The sequence below is a fragment of the Marmota marmota genome, unplaced genomic scaffold (assembly GCF_001458135.2).
Source record: "Marmota marmota marmota unplaced genomic scaffold, marMar, whole genome shotgun sequence".
Taxonomy (NCBI): domain Eukaryota; kingdom Metazoa; phylum Chordata; class Mammalia; order Rodentia; family Sciuridae; genus Marmota; species Marmota marmota.
In genome coordinates this window covers 71,167,512-71,189,106 of record NW_026000026.1, presented here as the reverse complement: position 1 = coordinate 71,189,106, position 21,595 = coordinate 71,167,512, and the positions used below count along the sequence as shown (strand labels likewise).

At 51.3% G+C, this 21,595-nt stretch overlaps 1 protein-coding gene across 1 annotated transcript in view; it reads left to right on the top strand.

Moving 5' to 3' along the window:
• Positions 1-21,595, top strand: part of Nrg2 (neuregulin 2) — a 53,461-nt gene that overhangs the window by 8,269 nt on the left and 23,597 nt on the right. Inside the window, exons 2-4 of the mRNA XM_048811871.1 lie at positions 3,445-3,616; positions 10,020-10,138; positions 18,651-18,771. Of these exons, the coding sequence (XP_048667828.1) occupies positions 3,468-3,616; positions 10,020-10,138; positions 18,651-18,771 (389 nt within the window). The 5' untranslated portion in view covers positions 3,445-3,467. The remainder of the gene's footprint in view (positions 1-3,444; positions 3,617-10,019; positions 10,139-18,650; positions 18,772-21,595) is intronic.

Genomic DNA, 21,595 nt, shown 5'->3' with positions numbered 1-21,595 from the left:
AGGGCAGGGTGCAGGGAAGGGAAGGGTGCTGAGGCAGGACTCCAATCTCACCTAGAAAAATGAAGTGTCTGAAAATCCAACAGATTGGTAGATTCATCGCTCATAAAATTCATCGCTCATAAAATGTCTGGATAAAAAAATAAAAGAAAGATAAAAAACAAACAAAACAAAACAAAACAAAAGCTAGCATTTTAAAATGTGAGAAGCAGGTGACTGAGGGGGGAGTTGGAATATTGTAGCCAAAAGGTTAATAGCCTTAATATTTCTAAAGAGCTCTTAGAAATCAATAAAAAGATGAGCACTCAATAGGAAAACAGACTGCAGACATGAACAGGCAATTCCAGAAGAAGCAATACAATGGACCAATACACTTATGAAAAATGTTCAGCCTCATCAGTAATCAAATAAATGCAAATTACAACAACAAAGAGACGTTATCTTTTGCTTAGCTAATTGGCAGAGATGAAAGATATGATAATACCTCCTGGTGGTGAGGCTGTGGAAAAACAGGCCCCGTCATTCACTGGGGGAGTGCAGAGTGGAGCAGCATTTCCAGAGGGCAATTTGGCAGTTCATGAAGCTGAAAAGACTATATACCCTTAGATGCAGCCACTTTTAGGAAGATGGCCTTAGGAAAGAATTGTGGATAATAATAATAACAACAGCTGACCTTTACTGAATGCTCTGGGCATGCCAGGCTGTGTGTGCATTGTCTTCTACTCCTCACAGCCATCATCCCATGAGGTAGGAGCTATTATTTATTACCTGTATTTTATAGATGAGGAAACTGAGGTGTAGAAGTATTAAGTCAATGACCTAAGGACACAAAACTAATGAGTAGCAACACCTGGATTGGAACACAGGCAGTGTGGGTCCACTCTTACAGCTGTGTCCGTTGGTCGAGCAAGGAGATGAAACCACAAGGATGTTCCTCTGGGGATATTGGTGATGGGAGGTGGGGACATGTTGACTGCCTCACAACAGGATTCAGTTGCATACATTTTGATACATCCACACAGGAATATTATGCAAGGATGAAAAATGATTGGGTGGAAATATGTGTGTGAGTTCCAGGGTTTTATTTTTTTTCATATATGCTTAGGAGATCTCTGAAAGGATATCAAAGGAACTGGTAAAATTAGTTGCCTCCTGGAAGGGCAACTGAATATCTGCTCTGAACCTAGAGGGGTGGGGTATGACTCAGTTTTAGATGCTCTTTTACAGTTCTTAAATTTTGAATTGTGAATATATTATCTATTAAAATATATATTATATCTATAAATATATGCACATAGAAGTTATGTTACAGAACTTGTTCCACATAATTTTATTTCCTTGAAATGCTGTTAAGGGATCCAAGAAAAAAGTTTCAAGTTCCTTACTTAGATAATCTCACTGAAGTCAATAAAGACACTTCATTAGCCAAGTTCATCCCATGTTCCTCACAGAACATTTTTTCTCAAGTAATGTCTATTTTCAACTCCTCAGATACTTATGTCTCATAGAATTCAGTTTGGTAAATGTTATTATTAGTATTTAACAGCAAGGTGAAAGGATTACATTGTTTTCTTAAATGAGAGAAACGTGTTATTGGCCCTGATTCCATTTTGTTTAAAATTGTGTGTGTGTGTGTGTGTGTGTGTGTTTTCATTCTGAGTACTGGGATAATGGATGATTTTGTTTACTTCTTTTTACCCGACTATTTTTTAATTTTCTAAAATAAACAAAATTATTTCACAAGAATCATTGCTTAAGCCATTCTTTTTTGTGGTACTGGGTGTTGAACCCAGGTCCTCACACATCCTAGGCAAGCGCTCTAGGCTGTACCACTGAACTATGTCCCCAGCCCTAAGGAACATATTTTTAAATGTTTTCTTTTGAAGTTCCCTCTGTCCCTGGCACCTCATGCCCATTGACTTCTTACTGACAAGCAACAGCTCAGGGTTAAGTTCAAGGAGGTGCCTCCTACCTCTCACCAGCCCTCTCTGCCTGCCTTTCTCCAGAGCCAACACTGGCCCATTGTCAGAGCTCTGAGCTACCAAGAAAAGGACCAATGACCTAGACAGGGCCAGTCAGTCACCAGACACTTCCTGGCCCTCGAAGTCCCTCCCTTCTGCTATTGAAAAAATTTGAACCAGGGTCTCCAATCCTCAAAGAGAGATGAGGCTGCAAAAGTCGACACTAGCCTGCTCCCAGCCCGGCACATCACAGATTCAGACACCGAGGCTTTGGTCCCAACTCTGTGACTTCCTAGCTATGTGGCTTTGGGTCAAGTTTCTGAACCTCTGAGTCTCCTCTTTACCATCAATGTCAGTATGACACTTGTCTCACAGAGCTCAGGGACCAAATAAGAGTATGCACGGAAGTGCTGCGTGTCCTATAAAGGGCGACACTGATAGAATTTGTTATGTATCTCTGCAGGGAGTGCTGGCTGGCTTGCCCTCACCTACCTCAGAGCAGGGCACCTTTTTTCCCAGTTTTATTTTTAAGGCAGTAGGGAGAGGAGCAAGGAGGCAAAGCATTGGGCATGTGGAAACAGAATGTGTTTAAGAATAATGGGGATTGGTGGCTCTGTGGTAGAGCACTTGCCTAGCACGTGTGAGGCACTGGGTTCGATTCTCAGCACCACATAAAAAAATAAAATAAAGATAGTATGTCCAACTACAATTAAAATATATATTTAAAGGAAAAAAAGGATAATGGGAAAAGCCTCTCAGCTTGACGCTCACGGCTTTGCATCCTCGGTCGACCTGTGCCCACCAGCACAGTCCATGCCTAGTCACCCCACTCCTCCTTACCCATTTGCCAGCCCATCCCAGTGGACCACACAAGATGTCCCACAGTGCTACCTCGGCCAGACTTCCCTCTCCGCATCTTCCAACCTCATCTCTCGCTCTTAGCTTAGCGAACCCCATTCCCAGGACAAGGATGACTCCTCTGGGCTCCATTGTTACCAGATTACCAAGACCCATGCTGTGATAGCAAAACCAGGTTCCTCGGCTAGGCTGGACTTCCTGGGAGCGCTAGCCAAGTCTGTCATCTTGGCCTGTCTGTGTCCTCTGGGACAGACCTAGGGCTTAGGGACAGTAGAGATCATGAGCCCTGGGGCCATGATCTGGGTTGAACCCCAGTCCTTAGGGAAGTGACTTTACCCTTCTGAACCTCAGTTTTCCCATGTACAAATGGGTTTAAACACTTCAGTAAGCTCATGGGGTTATTGTGAAGATTTTATAAGCTCATATAAAGCTCCTAATACCATCCCAAGTATGAAGGAAGCGGATCTCACTGCAGTCTCTAAATGCAGGCAAATTGAGCTAAGCAATGACAGCAGGAGGGGTGACTTCCAGGCTCACCCTCCCCTCCCCAGCCCGAGGCCCTTAACTGCTTATGCTCGGTGCTGCCTCCACCGCCACCACACTCACGTGCTTGCCTTGTACCCCACAGCCACCCGGCCCAAGCTGAAGAAGATGAAGAGCCAAACAGGACAGGTGGGCGAGAAGCAGTCGCTGAAGTGTGAGGCAGCAGCCGGGAACCCCCAGCCCTCCTACCGCTGGTTCAAGGACGGCAAGGAGCTCAACCGCAGCCGAGACATCCGCATCAAATATGGCAATGGCAGGTGAGCAACATCAGCCCCACCCTCTGTCCCCTCCTTCTAAGAAGGAGGGGCTGAGCTGGCGGAGCTCAGGCCCAGCATGGAGCCAGTCCCAGCCCCTCTCTATGTTCCCCTTCCTTGCCACCCCCAGCTCCTCTCCTTGCAGTCTGGGTGGGCCCTTCTGGTGATGCTGAGTGGGTGAATTGCACACCACAGACAAGAATTAAGCAACCAATGTCTCTGGATGGTTGCAGGCAATTTGATTGTCGAGGTCAGCTTTAAATGTAGAATGTAGAAGTCCTTGCTTATCCCAAAAATTTCTCAAAAAACACAGCACAGTGTCCAAAAGCCCCCAAATCTGGTAATTTGGGGTGAAAGGCCCTGCTTCCAGAAAGCCTGTGGGAGATCACACAAGATGAGTGGCTGGTCTCTAAGCTCAGCTAGCTATCCCTTGTCAGAGAGCTTGGTAAGGAGAAAGGGTTTGGTTGGTGTGAGGGGAGTCTGAGCCTCCTAGGGTATGAGAATTTTCTTTAATCTTCAATCAGCGCTCCAGGGGATGGACTCAGAAGCTCCCCAAGTATCGGGCTGGGATTTAGTTTCTCATCCTTCTTGGGTTGATCAGGCAGGGGACTTCAGCACCAAAGGAGCCAGGATTCCAATGAGCAGCCCCCTTGTCTTTCTGCAGGCTAAACGGATTTTCCGCCTGACCTTGCTCTGTCAACCCTCTTAGCTAAGGAGCACCCCAGCATTCTCTGCCCCCACCTGCAGAGGAGCTTATAACTACTCCCTTCCTGGCTATCATTTTTCTCCTCAACCCCTACCACATGCAAATGAAAAGGATTTTAGAGAATGTCCAGCTTCACCCACAACAGAAAGTTATGGAAGGAAAGCCCAGGCTCAGGCCACACCTGGTTTGCTGTGTGGCCCGGTATGCTTGCCTCCTCTGGGCCTCAGTGTTGGGAACCTGTGCAAGAGGTGGGAAGGGGACCACCAGATAGTCTCTGATTGTCCCATTCTCTGACTCTCCTTCCAAGAATAGAGGCAAAGATAGAACTGGTCACCTCAGAAAGTGGCCCAGGCAGAAAAGCATTTTACAGAATGTCCAATCTGGCCCACAATAGAAAGTGATGGAAAGAAAGCCCGGGCTCAGGCCACACCTGATGTAATTTAAGAGAGGTTTGGTTTGGATCAAAGGTTTCTGTCTGACAGAATGTCACTTCCTAAGAAAACTGTGGTGGCTAGGGGAGGGGTGGAGGGTGTTCCCGTGTGTCCCCTGTCTACAGTGTTGTCAAGAAATTCAGGCCGCCCACTAGCTCACCTGAGGTCACCCCACCCTCTTCCCACTGCCAAGAGTGACTCCAAGCTAGAGAGGAGAATGAACAGACTTCTTGAAGCTGGGGCTGGTAGGACCCTGTCTCCCTCCCATCCTCTCTGTCTAGAAAATGGCCTGTCCCCTACTTCACTGAGAGCAGAAGTCAAGAGAGTGCTCATCCTCACCTTCCACATTACTCCCAAGCTCACCCCCCACTGCCCATCCCCAGCCCCTCACCCCATGCTGGCCCCCGGGCTCCCTTGCACACATGCACACTCGCTTTGGCCCCGCCAGCTGCCTCCTCTCTCTGGTAACTTCAGCCTTTCTGTCCCTCCCTGCAAACTCATTACTGTCACTTCTCTTCTGAAGGCTTTCCTGCTGGGGTGCTGTCTCCTCATCCTCCTTCAGCTGTTTCCCCATCTCTCTTCTTCCCTCCACCACCAAGTGCAGTCGCCACCCTGCTGGAGTCTGACTTCTGTCCCCAGCCTCTCCATGGCTGAGGCCCTTGAGAGACCCCACTGACCTCTGGGCTGCCTAACCCCAGGCCTCCCGGCCTCCCGGCAGCCCTGACGCGGGCCATCTGCTCCCTTCACCCTGTGGGCTCCCTCTGTTCCTCCTGGGAGTCTGACCACTGAGATGCCATGATGCTGGCTTTCCTGTATGTTGGGCTTCACTCCTCCCGCTCTCCCTCTGGAGAGAGAGGCCCCAAGCCTCCATCTCCAGGCTTGATGGCTTTTTCCTCAAGAGTTCCAGACCCAGGCCACCAGCTCAGCATTAGACACCCCCCCGCAGTCACCTGCAGGTGTTTCAATTCCAAATACCCCAAGCCAGCCTCGCTACCCTGGCCTCTCCAGCCCAGCCTCTGCTTCCTGTGCTCCCTCTCAGCTGTGTGCACCCAGTCTGCCTGCTGCCCATCAGCTGCCCCCTTTGCCATCCCTGCAGGAAGTCCAGATATGGGGGGGGGGGGCGCCGGGGGCGCCCTCTTCCCTGCCTGTGCTTTTCTTTCCTGGCTTCTCTGCCTCCAGCTGCTTTTCGGCCACCCTCCACCCTCCGGACTGCAGGCCTGCTGTGAAATCACTGCTGTGTGCCATGTGCACATCTTATCCGCTATGTGCCAGGCATCCTGCTAGAGGCTCGGGATACACTGGTGAATGAAACAACCGTGGCCCCTGCCTACAGGTGTCTCTAGTCCAGCTTCCAGTGTAGACCTGGGTAAAATCTCCTTCCTTTCTTCATGAAAAAAAATGGGCCTTAAACACCCAGTTTTGGAGGTCCACAGACCCCCGTGAGTGCCTACAGAGGAAGATCTTTAACAGGGACACCTGTGATTGCTCATTTGTTACTTCCCGGATCAGGAGAACCTGCAACATGCTGGGTACAGCCTTAAGGCTCTTCAGAGCTTTCTGTCTGCACATCACTATTCCCCTGTTTCCTGACCCACTGCTCTCCTGACCCCTGGTCTTTACTTTCATGACACTGGTCTGTTCCCTATGCTTGTCCCTGGCAAAGTTCTCCAAGGTCCAGTTTAAATGTCATGTCTCAGGGACATGTGCCCAAGCCCTCCAACTCTTGTCTCTTCCAACAGTGCCTTAGATATGGCTTCATTGCATTGTGGAGGGATCTGTCACTGCTAACGTGAGAGACACTCAAAGACTAGCCCCCCTTCACCCATTCTCCCCTGTGGACCTGGGCAGATCTAACTTCAGTGTTGAATTGATGAAAATCCTGTTGGGCCTCACCTCCTGGGTGGGGGACCCACTGTGTTGGGCAGGAGGACTTTGGGTTGCTCATCCTCTGAACCTGATGCTTCCTGGGTAAGCCTCAGTTTCATCTGACAAATGGGTGACCCAGTCCAGCCTGGTGAGGTCTTCCCCTGCGTATAGTAGGCCCCAGAGTCTGAAGTGTGCCCCGAGCCCCTACCTGTCAGAGCCTTATCCTTTGTGCTATTCTGAACCATCCTTGAGTCACCTGCCCTGCCTCTAGGATCCCAGAAGTGAGTCGCAAGTGGTGAAAAAGTGCACTTTAATTGGGAATTTCTGATTTCCTGTTACCAAGGGCTCATCAGGAGGATTCTGATATTGCTGCTGCCACCTCTGCACGCTACCCACCCCCCTACTATACACATCTTACCTAGCATAGGGGCCAGGGACAGGAGGCTTCTTTCTGGAAAGCCCTTCTCTGTCCTCCCTGCCTGCCCTGCAGCAGCCTCCACAGCCTTCCTCGCATACGCTCCACCTGCCCAGGCTGTGCTCTGTCTTGGTGTCTCTGTTGGCCTGCAGAGACCTCCTCCCCATTGGTACTGTCTGTCTCTGTGCCACCACACTGCAGTATCTGACCCAGCCTTCCTGTGCCAGGAAAAAACTGCCCCCTCAAGCCCTGGGCGCAGGGCCCTCCCCTGGAGAACCACGTGTTCCCTTATTTATGAGGGGCAGGCTAGAACAGGCCCCTCGGGCTGGCGGGGGGAGGCGCTGAGGAAAATGTGCAGCCGCCCAGATCCCATTCCTGCCAGCAGAGAACCAGCTGGGGAGGGTGCGGATGGGCACCCTTCTCGGGGCAGACCTGGGTCAGCACGGTGATAGGGCACCAGGAACAGATAGCATCCTGCTGCCCGGAAAGCCAGAAGAGCTGTGAGTCCTTAGGGACGACGGCAGCTGGAGCTCGCAGCGAGGACAGAGTATAGTGGTCCCAGCAACTGCCAGGCCTGGGAGACCCACTGAGCCCTCCTTCTCACCCCACCCAGAGTCTCTGTGTCTCTGGAGCCCACCTCCCTGAGAGCCATATGACCCCAGTAAACCAAGATGCCTGCAGCTGGCAAACCTGGAGAGTTGTCACCGCTTTTTCATTCCTCTAAGGGGCAGGGCTCTCCCGGAACCCTTCCTTCAAGTTCCAGCTTTCTCCCCTCAAAGCCCTGAGCTTCACTCAGTCTTGTCCTGCTACGTATGATGTCATGCAAGGGAAACTCCCTTGAATGTGACTGTGAGTGACAAAGAGGGTCTGGCTCTTAGTCCCCTCAGGTGATCCCTGCCCTCCTTGTCCAGTGCCTCGAAGTGAGAGCAGCCTCGTCCCAGGGAAGCTGGGCTCTGTGGTGTCTAATTAGGCTAGAGCAGGGAAGGAGAAGCCTTCTCAGTCAGAGGGGCCTCCAGGGCTCTACTTAATGAAGGGAACAAACTTTAATTGACAGAAGAGGGTTGTGGGCAGGCACCAGGCCAAGGAGACAAAGACCTGCTCGAGCCAGGAAGGGTAGGGTATAGTCCAGCAGCTGTCACCACACTAGTGAGGACATCATCACAGCAATAGGCTCTGTTGACAAGACAGCTTTGCAGCACCTTCGTTTGGGAGTCTTGGGGTGAGGACATCTGGGAAGAGGTCTACCTTCAGAAGAAAAGCAAGTCCAGGAAAGAGGTCCCTAAAAGCATAGGCCTAGGTAGGGACTGTGGGCCAGTTTGCATCTCTATGGGCAAGCCTCTCTGTTCACCTGCCCTTGCCCTCCTTACCCCAACAGTGTCCTGGCTCTGTTTTGGTCCCTGGGGTTCAGGGCAGTGACAGCTCTACTACACCCTGTCCCATGAGCCACTTCCCCTCCAACCCACTACAAATATTCTGGGAATCTGTGTTTTTTGTTTATTTGTTTGTTTTGCTTTGTTTTTTAACTAATCACTAAAAAGAAGAGGAGACGACATCATGTAAAGACATTTCCATGCTATTTCTCGCTTCCCCCTGGGGTCCAGGTTGGGGTCCTGTTCTTTTTTCAGAGCTCTCACTGGCCCCTGAGAATACTGGGGCAGAGGGAAGGAGGGGAACTGGGAACAGACACTTGCAGAGCCTAGGCATGCTGGGATAGGTGCAGGGAAGCTCTGAGAAGGAAGGAGAGGTTTGACCAGAACTCCAGAAAGAGGGGACCCAGGGCTAGGTACACTGCCGTCACAGCACCAGGGGCGGGGCATGCAGGGACTGGATGAAGAAGGGGCCTTGCCCCAGCTTCAGATGCCCAAGATACCGCATGTCTCCACTAGCTACAGCACCTCTGCCTTTACCTTGCTGGGTGACCTTGGGCAAGTCAGGAAGCCCTCTAGGATTTAGCTTTCCCATCTATAGGAAGAGACACCCAGTTCAGCCCTGGGATCAAGTCCAAGATCTTTTTGTTGCTTGAAGTACAAGTTCCTGGCACACAAAGGCACTCAGTAAGCATTTGTCAAACGAATTAATAAATGAAACAAATGCTCCTTGGAGAGGTCACAGAGTGCCTCTTAGTGGCAGGGCTGATTGGAAGGCAGGAGAAAACCACTGGGATCTGGGCACAGTTGTCAACTGATCCTCTCAGAATTGTGGCTCTCCCAGATACCTGGGTATCTTGAATCCACTTTCCACTGCTATAACGGAGGGCCACAGACTGGGTAATTTATGAGCAATAGAAGTGTTATTTGCTCACAGTTCTAGAGGAGTCAAAGATTCAGAAGTTACATCTGGCAATGGCCTTCATGCTTCACCATAACACGACAGAAGGCGTCACATGGTGAGAGAGGATGAGGGGACTGAACTTGCTTTTATAACAAACCCATTCCCACGAAATCAACTTTAAGCCACTCACGATGGAGCTCTTGTGACATTAACCCCTCATTAGGCCCACCTCCCCACACCATCACTTTGGGGATTAATGAGCTTTGGGAACACATTTAAACCATTGCTCTGGGAATGGGTCCTACGTATCCAGCGTGACAAGCAGCCATTTCTAAGGAAGGTTAAAGCTGCTGAGAATGAAGATGTAGCCATGTGACTTCCTAAGGGGCCTGGCTCTCTGCCCCCAGAAAAAATGTTACAAAAAAAGGCCCAGCCTTGGGAAAATAGACGTGAGAATTCATAGATTTAGAACATGTGTGTAGCCATTAGCCCCAGCCTGGTTTGTCCTGAGGGCCCCAGTCTGCCTCCAGTTCCAGGGCTTCAGCATTCCTTCTGGACCCCAGGAACAGCCAGCCTGAGGGTATCTACTTTCCAGCCAACCTGCAAGGCCACTGTGGGTCTGTGGGGAGAGGTGACTGTCGGGCGACTGCTAGGGAGCATCGTCGCCGCCTCCCCCCAGCTCACGCCTCTCCCCCTCTTTTCCCCCTCCCTAACCAGAAAGAACTCACGACTACAGTTCAACAAGGTGAAGGTTGAGGACGCTGGGGAGTATGTTTGCGAGGCTGAGAACATCCTGGGGAAGGACACCGTCCGGGGCCGGCTCTACGTCAACAGCGGTAGGTGGCCCCTTGAGGAAGGGCAGGGTCCCTGAGGGCTCTGGCAGGGTGGATCAGTTGCCCCCCCAGCCTTCAGGAGGCCCACACATGCTCCATCCTGCACTCGATTCCCCTCCCTTCTGCCGCGGCCATATCAAACCCCAGATCTCAGCCGATTCAGAGAAATGCAGTCGAAGCATAAATGTTTAGCTTTGTTATCTGGGGCTGGAAGAGCCGCCAACTCTCATTTTAAATACCCTGAAAACTAAATATTTTGAAATCAAGAGGTGGGGGTGGAGGGAAGAATATTTTTAGAAGGCAATTATGGGAGGCTGGGTTGCCCGGATCGGGGCTGGGGGAGAGCAGGCCCCAGCGCTGCCAGCTGCTTGCCTGTGGATGCTGCTTTGCGGGCACCTGAGTGCAGGAGGTCATCTCCACGGGGCCAGGGCGGGAGGACTGGGGGCTTGGATCCCCTGGGATAGCCTCTTTGGAGATGGCAGACTCTCCCACCAGACATCCTCTCTCCTCCAAGACTACACGGTCAGGACCTCAGAGTGCTCCTGAGCTTCTCTCTGCAGTGGCAGATCCAGCTGCAGAGCAGAGGGTGCCTTCCTGCTGGGCTGTCCTTTCCCTTGACTGGAAAGGCACCTTTCTTCTCTACCAATGCTCCCTGTCCTCATGCAGTACCCTCCACTCTAACCCCAGTGCACCAAATCCCACAAAGAGCCTTCTTGCTCCCAGCACCCCCAAGCGGAGTATGCCATTCAGACACCTATTTATTGGGATTTGCTTTCAGTCATGCCCGTCACAGAATCTAATCCTGTATTTATTGTCGCCTGTTTTCCACCAGACTTCCAATACTCCCAAACCCATCGTTACCTAAAAGAGAACTTGTAACGTTCCCCGGCCCATGGCCCTCAGATGATAACCTAGCCAAGACCCTCTCTGCCCTGTCCTGGTGAGGGACAGCCCTGTTCTCCCAGCCTCTTGGGCTCCTTGCCACTATCCAGTCTGGATATTTCTCATAACTACCCCATCCACTCTAAGCCCACCTCAGGGGCAACCCTGGCACAAGTTTCATCCCTACTCACTTGTATCAGAACAGTGGCCTTTTAACACACATTCATTCAACCATGTCCCCAGCCTGTGGAGCCACAGGCCAGGGACTCACCCATCTGGCCCATGATCTTCCTCTGCAGTCTCTCCCCTTGCCATCCCATCCCTATTCCTTCTCCCACACCAGCTCTCCCCGGCAGCCTTCCTCCTAAGACCACCCCAACCTACTGTAGTGTCCCTCCCAGCTCAGGCCACAGAGGTCCAGTAGTATCTTTTGAATTCCAATCTTAGGTCATTCCTCAGGTCCCATACTGTTGCTGAACTTTCTCTGTGTGCACTCCAGTGGAGGGTGAGCCTCAGGGACGGGGATGACAAGGACAAAAGAAGTTATGATGACAGCTAGTATTTACCAAGCCAGACTCCACATTATTTCATGAACCCTGACTCAGGCCCAGGATGTATTTTATAGGTTGTGAGAAGCTCAGAGAGGCTAAACATTTTGCCCAAAGTCAAACCGCTAGTTAATGATAGAGCTGTACAATGTAAAATTCAAGGCAAACTTAGCCACGGGGCTCCATGGGGGATGAATCTAGCCTGTTTACCACTCTGGCCCCGGGGCCTGGCACAGTACCTGACTCCTGGTAGGTACCCGGTAAATGTTATATTAAAGAACTTACAACCTGCTGCAAGGCCTTCACTGCCTTCTCCATGTCCCAAGCCAGGCAGGGTAGCAGTAGAGGTATTTGCATCTCCACTTCTCAACCAGCCTCTAGCCTGGGGCGAGAGGGTGTCTAGCACCTGCCACCTGTCATAGTGGGCAGACATCCACAGATACACCTTGGACTTGAAGTCTCCTGTTTTATTAGTCAAGACTTTCTTGGTTAAAACTGAGACAAATTCAAGTTAAACCTACCTTAAGGAATTCATTTATTGACTTGTAAAACTGGGAAGCCCAAGAGGTCAAACTGGCCTAAAAAATGAGAGTCTAAGAACAAAGAGGATGGGTCAGGACACTCTCCCTCTGTGTGTCGGCCTCATTCTTTCCAGTTCTGAAATAGCTTCTCCCACGTTGGGGGAATGGAGTGGGAAGAGGAGGCCGTGGCCACAGACAGCTCCAGGCTTACCTCATCCCAGCCCGCCACCTCGGTCTCTGGTCCACACATAGATCACGAGGATGGACTCTGATTGACCCTGATTAGGTCATGTGCCCACTGGCCCACTTGTTCAGGCTGGAGGGCGCCGTCTTTGCCAGGCTTGTCTGTGTATTCAGGGGGGCTACTGAGAGGCAGAGTGCCTGAACCATGGCCCTGACATATCACATGGAGAAGCGTTCCCTCAAGGGGTGCTCTTCGTGGAGAAAGAAGGTAGGGTTGCCATGCAGAAAGTCACAGCCATGCCTGCTCTGCCACAACGGGCTTGAGACCTGAGGTTGGGAGGGTTGGGAGGGCTCTCAATTCCTTCCTGCAATGGGTCATGCTCTGATCCTTTGCAGAACCAGAGCGTGGAGCCTTTGGGCTGGGGCTGGAGGGCAGATCTGGAATCCAGTTGCCCACAGGGTTCCTTGCCTCATGCCTGTAGCCTGGTGGGAGGGACGCAGGGCAGGGCAGTGGAGAGTTGAGAGATTTGATCTAGTCCCAGCTCTGTGTCATTCAACCCAGAGCATGTTGCCCCACCTCCCTAGTCTTCAGTTTTCCCCTCCTGAGGCTGATCTATAAGTCTCTTCCCCCTAAAATTATGAGATTCCTGGTGATCTTCAGGCTGATGTCCTGTGCACCTAACCCACATGCAGGCGGAGTACACACCTCTTCTGCTGCCCTGTACAGCCCATGCAGGCAAGAGCCTGCTCTTCATGTGGGGAGCTGAACAGGGCCACTGCAGGTGACCAGAAGACTAGGGACATTTTCACAGGCAGAGATGCCTGGGCTCCTTGTTTATCCGCAGAAGCCAGGAGACCTGCAGCAACCACACCCTGAGGAGGGGGCGGAGATCGGGTGCAGGCCCTGCCTGCCCCCCTCTGACTCATCCCTAGGTGGGTTGGCTTGGCCCTCCCAGGCCCCAGGGAAGCCAAAGCTACAGGGGCGGGGCATCAGGAGCTGCAGGCTGCGCAAGGGACATCACTCTGGCTCTTGGAGGGCTCCGGCTCCTTTCTGGTGGAGCCTAATTCTCTTTCCCCAAACCAGAGCAGGCCCTCGTCACAACTCTGACTGCTCACAAGAGGTTTCCGACCTTCCCAAGCTGCTGGCAGGAAGGAGGAGTTAGCAGAAGTTTGTGGAAATTTCAACAAATTAATCAGCCACTTCTGAGAAACCAGCGTCCATGTCCCAGGTGAAAGGGAACTCAGAGACATCCTAGGGTAGCCATTCCAGATCCAGGATATCAGACTTTGCCCCAGAGGTTTGAAGTGGGGTATTATAGGACCATGGAAGTCCTGCAGAGACCCAGGCTTGTCCTGTAGCTGGGGACAAAAGGCGAGCTGTGTACTCTCACTTGCACATTCAGCACGCACTGCTGTGAGCTCTGAGGAGTTCAGTCTTGGCCCCCAATCAAGTCCTTCACAAGGCAGGAAGCTAAAAACTGGGGCTCCTCTGCCTTTTAGAACAGGGCAGGGAGAAGACAGTCCACCGCACCAAAGGGCAGCAGGCTACCGTGAGAAGAGAACCTAGACGTATCAAGAGGTGCTAGGTCTGGGTCTCAAAAGAGAAGCAAAGATTTTTCTATGAACAAGGGAGAAAAGTAGCTGCTGCAGCAACAGACAATGCGGAGATGGCTCCACAGCACCAGCTGCCTCTCCACCCTGCTCCTGCTTAGTCTTTGAAGGAAGACCCTGAAGAACCCACCCATACCAAGTCACTAACGGCTGATAATGACTTCCAGGGTTTGTCCCTTCTAGACATTCTTTAAAATTAATTTTTGAGGCATAATTTACATTCCATAAAATTCATCCTTTTAAATAAGTATACAATTTGATGGTTTTTACCCAGTCACCAAGTTATGAAACCGTCACCACAAATTCCACAATATCTTCATCACCCCAAAAGGAAACCCCATACCTATTAGCATTGCTCCCTCCCTCTGGCCCCTGGCAACCATTAATCTACTTTATGTCCCCATGGGTTTACTTATTGTACACATTTTATACAAATAGATTTATATAATATGTGGCCTTTTTGCCTGGCTTCTTCTAGTTCATGTAATGTTTTTTTAAGGTCCAGCCACATTATAGCATGAGTTAGTACTTCGTTACTTTTTATGGCTAAATCATGTTCCACTGTATGAATGTCCCACATTTTATTTATCCATTCATTAGTTTGGATTAGTAAGTCACTTGGATTGTTTCCATGTTTGGGCTATTATGCATATTGTTGCTCTGGACATTCATGAACAAGTTTGTGTATGCACATAGGTTTTTAGAACTCCTGGAGCATATGGTAATTCTGTTTAATTTTTTTTAGGAACTACCGGACTACTTTTCAAAGCAGCCACATCGTTTTACATTCCCACCAGCAATGCACGAACTACCAATTTCTCCACAAACTCACCACCTCTTGTTATTATCCCTCTGTTTTCCTGCCTTCCTAGCGGGTGTGAAGTGGCATCTCATTGTGGCTTTGATTTCATTTCCCTAATGACCTCTCAGGAATATTTACATTTAAAACCTATAGAAAAGCTATCATCAGCCAAGGATATCAGACTAGTCCCTGGGCTGGCAATAGAAGGCTCTTTTCTCCAAAGAATCAGATATTAATTTGCTCATTCATTGATTCAGTAAATATTTGTTAAGCACCTATTATGTGCCCAGCACTCTGCTAGATATTGTGGTTCAGTGAAACATGAGAGATGTCTTTCTGCCCTAAGGGAGCTTACATTCTATTGAAGGAGCTAATAATGGCATGCCTCATCACTTAATTAGGTTAGAATAAGTACTACAAGCAGAAATAGATGAAGCAAATAGGAAAAATCAGGAAGGAGCCTGACAACTGGGGAAGGTGAGGGAGGCCAGTGGAGTCTGATATTGGGAACGTCCTGGGCAGGAGGGCTCCTGGCTTATTATCTTTGCCCAGATTCTACCTGGGAAGGAGTTGGGGCTTTATCCTGAGTACAAAGGGAAGCCATTGGAGAACTTCCATCATGGAACTTACATATTTTTAAAGACCACTGTGGCAGCTGCCAAGCAAAAAGTCAGAGATGAAGGCAGGAAGGTGGAGATGAGGGTAGGAAGACCAGTGAGGGGACCATGTGGTCATCCAAGGAAGAGACACGCCTGGACTAGAAGGGAAATTGGGGAGACAGGCATGGAGCCTCTTGAGGAGTTAGAAATGGTGAATCTTGGGGATGAGATGTAGTGGGGAATAAAAGAGAAATATAAGATGCCCTCTAGGACTTGGGTGTGTGCCATTTGGTTACTGACAGAGGGAAAGATAGAGACGATGGTTGGGATAGATGACTAGGAGCTCAGTTTGGGACATGTTGAGTTTCAGGTGGTTGTGAGCCATTCAAGTGCAAGTGTCAAGGGAGCAGTTAGGGAGCCAGGGGCAGTGCATGGGCCTACAATCCCAGTCGCTAGGAAGGCGAAGGCAGGAGGATCTCAAGTTTGAGGCCAATCTCAGCAACTTAGACCCTGTCTCAAAAATATTTTTTTAAAAGGGCTGGGGATGTAGAGCATCCTTGGGTTAAATCCACTACTGGAAAAAAAGGGGGTAGGGGTGCCGCAGTCCGGCTGCAGCAAAATAACCCGGGGGTGACGAACAACTTGTGTATGTTGATACAGCAGGAGTGGGAGCCGTTTATTGCAGGACAGGAGCAGTACTTATACATTCCACACAGCTTATCTAATTAGCATAAACTAGATACATCAGTCAACCAATAAGGAATCTCTACACCTAATGGCTCGGTTTTGTTACTTCTCAAACCACTCCCTCTGACATTTTGCCAGGCACCATCCAGACTTGTTTACGAACTCTAACATTCCCCTGGCAAAATGCCAGGTGTTATTTTGACTTGTTTACAGACTCTAACATAGGGGGGAGTAATTAAAACTTCCCATTGAGAATCCATGTCACCTTTGCTTCTCCAAAGGGAGGACTGGGTTAGAAATATAGATACACTGACGGGGGAGTCTAGTTGCCTTGAGACATGTGTGTGCCAGCACAGCCTGCTGGTTCCGTGGTGTGCATGCACCCCTGCAGCATGCACATCTCCCTGGAGTGTGGCTTCACCCACAACAAGAATTGGCCTATTGTGACTCAGGAAGGTCCTGTCACTAGAAAGTGGCCTTTCTGAGGTGGGAAGGCCTGCAGTCATTGTTCTGCCACACTTTCTATGACCAGCCCTCCACTTTGTCCTCCCTTTTTGCCTTTCTGGGTCCTCGGCCTCATCTCCATGCTGATGTGGTCTTGGCAGCCAGGGCTCCATGTACCACAGCTCAGGGGTCCATTTTTCTTCAGTTGTCATCTGTGTTCCAAGGCCTCCATGAGCGCAGGCATGTATGTGTGACAAGCCCAAATGTGCAGCTGCGCTCCCTGCCAGCAACCTTACTGCTGTCCACTGCTCCCTCAGCTTGGGAGGAATAACAATGAGGGCACAGCAACTGTCAGTCTCTGCCACCCATGGCTGCAGAGGGACCCATGCTGGGCCTGGCAGGCCCAGGCTGAGATTTCTCTGGCTTAGCCAAGGCCCCCCGGAGGACCCAGGCCTGTGGTCCACATTGTTTTTGCATCCATCTGCTCCAGGCAAGACTTGGTGCTGACGTCTTCTTTCGCAGGGGACTGGGTAGCTGTCAAGATTGCACAACTAGGGGCCAGCAGCCTTAAGGCCTTGTCACAACACACATTGTGACTCTGCGTGGGCACTTTGCCATTCTCTTTCCTCACTCCTCCTTTACAGTGTAACCAAAGGGCAGGACAACCTCCAGGATCTGCCCAGAAATGGGACTTTATAACTTCAGGCATGATCACCTCGGTTATTTTTCTTTTCTGGCCCTTTCTTAGTGTCTTGGGTCCCACTGACCCAGAAGTGGGACAGACACCAACGTGAAGCTTTCTCTTCTCCCCAGCCAGCATGTGGGTCCCAGCTGGGTTTGCCATTGAGCCTTAGGGGAGACCTCAGCCAGGATGGGGCCAAGGATGCCAGCTCAGCGGCCGGCATGATGGGGAGGGGAAGGTGGGAGCTGGCCCTGTCCGCTGGGTTTTATCAGTGAGCTCCTCAGACATATACAGAGGCAGAGCTGTGTGTACGCTCCCAGTCCCCCACGCTCCATCTGTCTCCCTACATGTCTAAACACTGAGGGCGCCAAGTGCCTGCCCCCCTCCTCTCAGCCCCTCCCCATGACTGACAGGAGCCATAGAAACTCAATACCCCTGAGGAGATAGGGCTGGACAAGGCAGGATGGGCCATCTCCGTCACAAGGCTAGTGCTGGGTGGAAGTAAGAGGCCCTCAGAGCCCCCAAGAGCTGAGTGGGGAGCAGGAGCCCCTTCTAGCAGCCCAGTATAGACACACAGCATAGGACAGTATCTTACAGATGAAAACTGACTTTGATGCAAGAATTCTCACTTGAAGCCAGCTTTCCGTATGCCCTCCTCTGATGGAGGAGAAGAGCTTTCTTAACTTTGATTTTTCAAATGAGTCTGCTAAATCAAACTTACAGTCTGGGTTGATAGCCTCAGAGCCCAGTCTTTCTGTCAGCCAGTTTCACATCCCAGCTGCCCTGGCCCTCCTCAGCCCCATCTCCTCTCCAACAACCTGAAGCCCATGATTTACAGTCTGGGCCTTCAGAGGTCTGGAAGCTCCCTCCAGAGGCAAAGGCTGATGAGGTGGGAGAGCAGCGGGGCTGCCTGGCATGGGAGTATACGAAGAGACCCTTGCTGCTTCTGGAGACAGGGCATACTGGCCTTTGTTGCATTCCGTCCATCCCTGGCAGAGAGGGGAAAGAGTGTAGAATCTAGGGTTAACCCACATCTCCAGCTCTCAGGAAACAGCAATGTCCCAAAGGTGCCATTCCTTTCAAGTCCCTACTCCTTCCAGCCACCCGCTGAACATACAAGAACCTGAACAATAAAGGCAGGTACAGGTGTCTCCTCCCGGCACCATTGCCCACACCAGACGTCAGCATCTCATCCACTTGTGGTGGAAACCCCAGGGAGACAGGAGGGAAGGGGTGGAGGTGGGCCCTGATTCCAGCAGAGGAAGCAGTTTCTGCTCCCTTGTCACCCCCCTCCAAAAAATGAAAAGATTTTAGAGGTTTGCCCAGAGCATGCGTGCAGGGTCACACAGGACAGATGGCTAGAGCTTGTGGTGGCCTCCCACTTTGCCTCACTGGCAATCCAGAAGGACCACTAGACCTCCCCTGCCCAGTCATGTCTGCAGTCTCTGATGACCTTCCAGTTTGGGGATAAGCCATGAAAAGCCATGAAGAAAGTGATTCCTGGGACCCAGAGGTGGTCTCAGTGGGTCACCGGCATGTGTCTCTCATACCTCCAGTGAGCACCACCCTGTCATCCTGGTCGGGGCATGCCCGGAAGTGCAACGAGACAGCCAAGTCCTATTGTGTCAATGGAGGCGTCTGCTACTACATCGAGGGCATCAACCAGCTTTCCTGCAAGTAAGTGACCAGTGGAGTCAGCATGGGGTGAGAGCAGGGTAGGAGATGCTGGGGCAGAAGTGGAGGGCTCTAGGAAAAGTGTGCTTCCAGTCACTGGCAAGGGGTCCCCAAAGGGTACAGACAGCAAGGTTGGCCCCATTCCTAGACCTTTCTGGAATATAAGGAAATGTAAGCTCTAGCCCCTTCTGGAACTTGAGGAAATGTCAGGACACATGGGCTCCTGCTGTACCAGTTTGCTAGGCCCCTGTCCACCCCATCTCCTGATGTCCACCCTTTCACCAACACTGTTAGGGAGATGGGGATGCCAGTCTAAGGCACTGGGCTTTCTTTCTTTCTCTCTCGCTCTCTTTCTCTCTCTGTCCTCCTTCCCCATCTCTCAACAACTCTCCAAACTAGTTCTGTCCCAAGCTGCATCTTCCCCAGCAATGAGGAACCTGGTAGGGTCAGGCAGACCACAAGCTCCCAAGCCCTTGGCTCCTGAGGGTCCTACTCCTGCAGTCTTGAGGGGAGTAGAGTGGACTGCCCAGAACCCCTTGAATCTGGCTGCTTTCAATGCCCTACAGCACCCCAGTGACCATTGTGCCCAAGTGCTGCCTGTGCCCATTTAGCCCGGCCCCCTCTCCATGAAGTAAAAGGATACCAACAGAGACTGTGGGTGTTGCCCAGTGGAGGAGGTCAGGTTGGCCCCAGCAAGCACTCCAAGGAGCTCAGAACCACCCATTCCCCAGAGCACACAGGGTAGGCGGGAGCTTGGCAGTCATGGAGGCCTTGTTCAGGCCCAGCAGGGTCTTCTGGGCAGCTGGGCCCCCCCAAAGCCCATGGACAGAATTTCTGGTGGGCCTGAGAGGAGGGGGAAGGGAGCTTGGGGAGGGCAGCACAAGCTGTGGCCAGATCTTGGGGAGGAGTGGGAAGGGGGCCTAGTGAACAACTTGGGGTTTTCAGAGCATCTCAAGTCTAGGGCCCTGGCAAGATGCCAAAACTGCCCCATTCTTGTGGCATCTGGGCAAAGACCACTAAAATATTGACGGAGATTTAGAGAGGGGCCTGAGCTCCTACAGACGAGGTCAGATCAGCACTTCTAGTTCCCCTGTCTCTGCCCTCCCAGGCCGGGTCTGCATCCTCCTCCTTAGCTGCAGCCTTTCCTAGGAATATGGGCCTGTCAAGAAGACCAGGACTTTTAAAGACCCCCTCCACCTACCATGTGGTCACAAGGGTCCACACCTGTTCACACTCATCCTCAGGGTGGGGTCGCTGGGCTGCCATTGCCAAGCGGGACTGTGGCTCTAGCCCCTGCTGGCCTCCTTGGCTGGCTTCCTCCCTGGTCCCACCCTTCACCTGCTACCATCCCCTTCCCACCCTCCTCCCATCCCAAACCTCAGGGAAGAGTCCCAAGAGCAACAGCAGGTCCTCCAGGGAAGTTCTCAACTTGGCCTCAGCCCTCAGCCTTCCCTGCTTTTTCCTTTAAGAGGCAGCCACATTAGTTACAGACCCCGGGGAACATTCTAGCCTTGAAAATGCTCTGAGCTCTTTGGATTAGACCTACTTCAAACTCACAAGGGCCTTGGAATAACTAATAGGGATGGCCCAATCCTGCATCCCCCTTCCCATGTCCCATACGCCAAGTCTTTCCTATTCCGTAGCCCCTTGGACCCCTTGACCCTCAAATGGATCCAGCATTGTTGATAAAATCAGCCCTGGCTCCAGATAGGGAAGGTTCAGCCCCCAGGACAGGCACCAGGGATGAGCAGAGCCAGCTCTGGGGCCCAAGCTCTAGTCTTGGAGTTTCTTGTGGGAAAAGGAGGAATAAGATACATAGGTACCAGAGGACCCCGCCAGCAAGGCTGCACCCCTAGGAGCCCAGGTCCTGCCTGGCCAAGTCTAAGGGGAGTAGAAGGCAGGAGCCTGATCCTATTTCCCTCCCCACCAGGACAACTGGGTTTCACGGCTTAGAACTTGAACTTGGCACCCAGAGCTATCCCCTCCCCATCTTGGCCCCCCTGGTCAGCCCCAATCAGGGCTCATGGATTTGACTTTCTTGGCTCCCTTTGTCAGCCCGAAGGGGAGAAGAACATCCCTGGCCGGGATTGAGGTCCTCTGAGTTGTGCTGGAGAAGGGCAGGGGGGAGGGGGCCGGGCAGAGCCCAGAGGCCATTCTGGGGGTGGGCAAGCTGGGAGGGAAGGGGGGCAGGCCTCTCGGGATTCCTGATGACACCTGAATGGAATAAAAAGGAAAGAACTTAGGAAACGGAACTCACGTCTTACCATTTGTGCTGTTTGTTTACTTTTATTTTGATTTTTTTGCATTTCCGCTTAGCTTGGATAATGAAACTACACTGGTCAGTTTCATTCCAGTTTCTATAAAAATCAGTTTTCCTTCCTGGTTTTCTTACACTTGTTGTTGTGTATTGGTTCAAGCCCTACAGGGAGTGTTGGAAAGCAGGCACACTCCTTAACCCTCCTGTTTTTCTGGAACTCAGTGCCAAAAGAAACAGTGTCACTGATACTGAATTTTGTTTTAAAAAAGAAAACTTAAGGGGATTTGAAAATGGGGATCCAAATCAAGGTGACTGTCTCCTGTCTGGGCCAGACAGGGGCCCCCACACTTCCTCTCGCTGCTTTCTCCTCTTCTCTCCGTGTGTTTGTTGAGCACGGTTGGTGCGTGACTCTTGGGGACTGGTTCAGGGGATGATGACAGAACAAGACTCTCTTTCCAGCCCTGTGCACATACCAGTGGCATGCCTCCCCTGCCATCGGTCCATCCCCATCCGTTCTGCTCTCTCCAGCCCACCCATGATCAGGCGACTCCCCCATCCCACCCCATTTGC